The 5,399-nt window shown below is 35.3% G+C and overlaps 1 protein-coding gene across 1 annotated transcript; it reads left to right on the forward strand.

Moving 5' to 3' along the window:
• Positions 1-3,402: 3,402 nt before the first annotated feature.
• Positions 3,403-4,797, forward strand: LOC145794758 (ABC transporter C family member 10-like). Its single transcript, XM_082877122.1, has 3 exons — positions 3,403-3,539; positions 4,000-4,289; positions 4,625-4,797. Exons 1-3 carry the CDS (start codon positions 3,513-3,515, stop codon positions 4,758-4,760), a joined length of 453 nt encoding a protein of 150 aa, XP_082733248.1. The 5' UTR covers positions 3,403-3,512; the 3' UTR covers positions 4,761-4,797.
• The last annotated feature ends 602 nt before the right edge of the window (positions 4,798-5,399 follow it).

The raw sequence follows: 5,399 nt of genomic DNA on the forward strand, positions 1-5,399 counted from the left end.
ATCTGGTTCGGATCTATCATCTCCCTCTCCGCCGGCGCCGCCAAAGAGGTCGCCGACAAGCTTGGCTTCTTCAAGTCGGCCGGAGCCTCCGCCAAAGACGCTGTTGCTGATCTCCTTGGCATTCTTCTCGCTGTGCTCGTTCTTTTTCATACCAAATCACTCTATCTGCGGATCAAACCCGATCAATCGGGTCAAATTTGAGGGGTCGAGATAGTTTGATCGATGGCTTCAGTTCCAGTTTGTGTGATCGAGCATTTTGGAGTGATCAGGTTAGTCTGTATACAGTTGTCTGTTTGGTTTATGAGAAGATGATATACAAACAGAATTTTCTTACAAAAGTGAAGATTTGAAACTTGAAATAGGATCTATTGAATTTAAATACATAATAGGAACAACTCATTACCTATATCAGTTTGTTTTTAAATTTGTTTGTTCAACATTACTCCCAAAAAAAAAAATGAACCTTGGAATTGCTATTGGATTCAAAATTTTCATTTTCAAGCTAATTTCAAGAAAAAAAAAAATGAATGGCTATTGGAATGAATTAGCCATTAATTTTCAATAGCAATTTCAGTAGAAGAAATGAAAAAAGGGCTATTGGATTCAAAATTTTCATTTTTCAGATTACATCAGTTTGTTTAGTAAGTTCGTCTATTGATTTAGAAATTAGCTTGGGGTTTTGCATATTCTCTTCAACTTATTCTACTATTTATAAATAAGTTCATTGGTTTTGAAAATTACTCTAAAAGAAAGAATTTTAAAAGAAAAATCACAAAGGAAATGAGCAAAACTTAATGTGGTTGAAAAAATAATCTGATAGAATTAATTCATACATATTGTCTGGTGATTGCAGCAGGCAAGCGATGGAAAAATATCGAAGGAGCTGGTTAATCGGCTAATGAGTATTCTTGGTCACATGATGCAGTTTAGGACATTAAAGGTAATGAGAATAATTTATTAATAACTGTTGCTTCATTTTCTTGTTGATGTTAACTTGCTCCCAAGGTTAGTTTATTTAGCTGGGTGAAGGCTTGGGTAGTGATCATGATAGTTAGCATGAAGAAAATAAGGAGTTTATTTGAAAATCTGTTAGGATGGTTTCGAAAAATGTCGTGAATAATTGCTGGGAACAGCTTAAAAATGAACTTGATTTCTTTTTGATGATTGATAAAATCTTATTAAGAAAGAGAAGATAACAAATGGAGAAGTACAGGCAAGATATGTAGAATGGAGGAAAACATAACTATTGTTTGATAACTGAAGAATTCCAAGAAAGATTAATCTTCTTCAAGTGATACAGAATGGAGGAAAAACAGAACTATGCTTTGTTAACAGGAGAATTCCAAGAAAGATTAATCTTTTTTAACAACGGCATTGATGATAATAAATTTCTCAACTCAAAAATAAGAAGCTTTTTTTTTTTTTTGTATATAGAAAAATAAAATTCCTTGTTGGAGATTCATCTCTCCTCTGTGAACGACAAAAAATTGTTTTTGGTGCTAAATACCAAAGTCTTTTCTTAATCCCAAACTCCAACTCGACAGACATTACACAAACAAATTGAAAACTCAATTTATGCTATGCTTAAACCCAAAAGGAGAAAACAGAGATCAAATTTGATCTTGCAAGGAAAAAGGTGGTTTGTCAAGTCTGCCTTCATGCCCTTTAAACATCTTGGGATAAACCATTTTTAACTTATTGAGCGAAAATGTTGAATTTTTTATTCCTTGTCACTATCCCACTGAAAAAAGCAAGCACTTAGTTTTTATCATGGGAACACATCAAACATGCACTTTTTTTCCATGGGTGTGTGAAGCCCACATTCTGCTAGTAACCAACAAAATGAAGATAAGGTTTTATAATGTCTGTTTGTAACTGTTAGAAGTTTATATATTTTATGCAGAACTTTTCTATCAAACATGTTATTGTGGATAGTTCATGACATGATTTATGGGCTTGCTATTTAGACTCGCCATGGATATAAATTTATAATGATGGAGTTGGAGCAATATCTTAATACCTGGTTAAGGTAACGTACTATTTAAGCAATTTTATGTTTGGTTCAGAAATTTTCTAAATTGAGTCATTTGGTTAGAGGATTGTCGTCTAAGTGGTGTCACAAATATAATTGCACCAAACAGAACCATAGTTGCATGGATTGTGATTCACAGGCATATATATGTTCTCTAGGCATTTGATGTCTATTACATGCATGTCTCTGGGCATTTGGAGTTTAAGAACATGCTGTTCTCTAGGCATTTGACAGTGCTTGCTAGGATGTAGAAGATTACAGAATGATTTTGAAAATATTTTCATGGAACTTGAAGTGTTGATTTCTCCTGTTATCCTCATATAGCTATTGATAATTCAGATGTCCTATGTTGTCTGATGAATCTCAGGTGCTGTACAGAACGTAATTTAGTGCTTGCTGGTGATGATTTTCTTTTACTTTGTGGTTCAAACTTGTATTAGCTTGGTTCTGATATGCAAATTTGCTGCGGATATGTACTGTTAACTTTTTGAGAAGCCTTGCTCTTAGTTCTTGTCTTGAAAATGGATTGTATGGTTTTAAAATTCTTAGAAAATTACCCTAACTTTGTAGATATCCCTTATAATTTCAAGGAAAATTTGGGATATTCTTTCTAATATCCCCTGAAGTATGTTTCATTTGCCTCTTTTGATTTAGCTAACGAGTACTGTTTAATCATCCGTGATTGCCCCACGCTGTTAAGATCCGAGTATACAGTTTCCCACTTCATGTAGAAACATGATTGAAGTGATCCAGGCGTCATCACAATCAGAAGGCATAATATTGTAACTCTGTGTGTGTGTGTGTGTGTCATGTTGCACATATGAAAAAACTTTGTAGTTCACATCTGTGCTCTATATAGCTTCTTTATGCACTTTGTGTGAGCATATAACATGTAATATGATCTCGAAGGTAATATTGTTTTACTTGATTTCCCTATAGTAAGTTTGTAGGTGCATTTTTACATAGATAAAATTTGGAGTATAGGTAGGGATGAGTTTTGTGCTTTTTCATTTAATAGATAGCGAAACTTGTGAAGGAAATTCATGATCGATTTTGGTATCACATCATTTGTATAAAAAGTCAGTTTGTATAGCATTACCCATTTAGATATAAGACCATAAAATACTGGTCTCATTAGATATAAGACATATCATTCTGTATAAATTTTTTTAAACTCCGTTTTTCGTGCGCCCATGTCATTTTATGATTCTACACCTTTGGGAAGGATACTGAGTTAAGTAAGTGTCTCCAACACTTAAGTATGAATTGTGTTTTGGCATATCAAGGATATTCATGAAACCAGCTTTCCAAATCTTCACTTTTTTTTTTTCCTTTTATGTAGGTGTCAGTTGATTTGAGTACTATTGATCTTGATATTGCATTTAGCTTTATCTTCTGTGTTGGGGCTACCACAAATGCGTATTCTAATCTTGCGGTGTTAGCTATTGTTACTTGGCCAGTCCTGTTTGTCTCCATACCAATGGTTCTTTTTGCAATTCACTTACAGGTAATCCTTAGGAGGTTTTTAACGATGAATATTTTCTGCTATTTAAATCTCCTACGTAATATGACAATTGGATATGAAATGAAATTTAGTAAGCAAGCGTTGACAATCAGGAGATTTAGGATTTTTTTGGCAATTGGTGTTATTAATGATCATAGTTCTTAAAATCTTATGACGTACGATTCAAAACTTATAATTTGAGTTTTTTCAAGCCCTAATCAATACGAAGTGGTTGAGTGAATTGGTGGAGGGCATAAGCCGGTATGTGAACTGATGAATCAATTGAAGTAGAAAAACAAATTAAATATAATTAATGTTGCAGAAAATTTATAAAGCAGAATGTGATAATTCTTGTGTCTTGCTGCTTCTTTTTCCTCCTCCTTATGAGTGGATTTGTCATTGTGTGTGTGTTAAATCTCAAATCTCAACTACTAAAATTGTTGGAAACTTGCATTATTCACAGAGATACTACTTCGCCACTGCGAAAGAATTGATGCAGCTCAATGGCACAACCAAGTCTTTGGTAGCAAACCATCTTGCTGAGTCCATAGCAGGATCCATGACAATAAGAGCTTTTGAGGAGGAAGATCGGTTCTTTGTCAAGAATCTTGACCTCATTGATGTAAATGCTACTCCATTTTTCCACAGTTTTGCAGCAAATGAGTGGCTGATCCAGCAGCTCGAAACACTTACTGCAGTTGTTCTCTCCTCATCAGTGCATGGTTTTGCTCCCTTCGGGAACTTTCAGCTCTGGTGGCTATTTATCTAATTTTTCTTTATTCTTATTATTGCTATATCCCAAACAAATTAGGGTGCATCTGAATCAAAATTATTATTATTTTGAATCTCAAATTTACAGATATGTAGAGGGTTGAGACATAAGGGGATGGAAGAAGAGAAAGTAAGGTGGAAATAGATAGTCATAGACTAATATTAAAGACAAAAAATAGATATGAACAAGAAAAAATTAGTGTGGCTGCTCTATAAACTGCAAATCTGTTGGAAATGAATTAATAGAATAATAAATATAATGGCTGCAATTGATTCTTTCATATGATGTTTCTCATTACCTTGTGTTATTTTTGCAGGATTTATTGGAATGGCCTTGTCCTATGGTCTCTTATTGAACATGTCCTTTGTTATGTCCATTCAAAACCAGTGCACTCTAGCGAATTACATAATTTCTGTGGAAAGGCTCAACCAATATATGCACATACCAAGTGAAGCTCCAGAAGTGATAGAAGAGAACCGACCCCTTGTATATTGGCTGACTAGGGTGTAGACGTCCCCGAACGCCCCGGGAGGGATGAGCTCCCCCGTTCCGTTCGATATTGGGCTCACTACAGCTCAGGACTCTCAAATTGTCACGGTTCTTAATCTGAACCAAAGAGTCCAAATCCGGCAAATTGTTTTGAGAAAACTGATTTTTAGAAAAGAAGTGCCAAACATGGACTGCTTTGCCAAATATAGAGTCGCCACCTAAATATTTTATTTTGGGAAAATTTAGGAAACCCTGACTCGTTGCCTAAGGCCACGTGTCCGTCATCACCAAAGTTGCCTCGGCTCGGGAACTTGGGTACGATTGGGGAAGGTCACTTCGTGAGCACCCCCGCTCGCCCGATCAAAGATCGGCCTCTACTAACCATGATATCAAGTTTTGAAAACATTGTGTGTTCTTATTCCGGTTATTAGCCTAGATTTACTATGTGATGCGCACAGCATACAAGTATAGACTGGATCGCCTGAATTGGACCAAAACATTTCATGTTTGTTTATTTGAAAATGGTTTGATGGTGCTACCCGCAAGTAGGCTAAGACGTGGATTTGCCACCCTCGGGTGGGCTTAGAAAAACATGATTTTGC

Source organism: Camellia sinensis, chromosome 7 (genome assembly GCF_055761805.1).
Source record: "Camellia sinensis isolate YWXY chromosome 7, ASM5576180v1, whole genome shotgun sequence".
Lineage (NCBI taxonomy): Eukaryota > Viridiplantae > Streptophyta > Magnoliopsida > Ericales > Theaceae > Camellia > Camellia sinensis.

Bases quoted from the DNA above. Each gene is read 5' to 3' on its own strand.
- LOC145794758 (XM_082877122.1), top strand. From the start codon at position 3,513: ATGGTTCTTTTTGCAATTCACTTACAG. The intron at 3,540-3,999 runs GTAATCCTTAGG...CATTATTCACAG, and splicing joins TTTTTGCAATTCACTTACAG to AGATACTACTTCGCCACTGC. The intron at 4,290-4,624 runs GTGGCTATTTAT...TTATTTTTGCAG, and splicing joins TTCGGGAACTTTCAGCTCTG to GATTTATTGGAATGGCCTTG.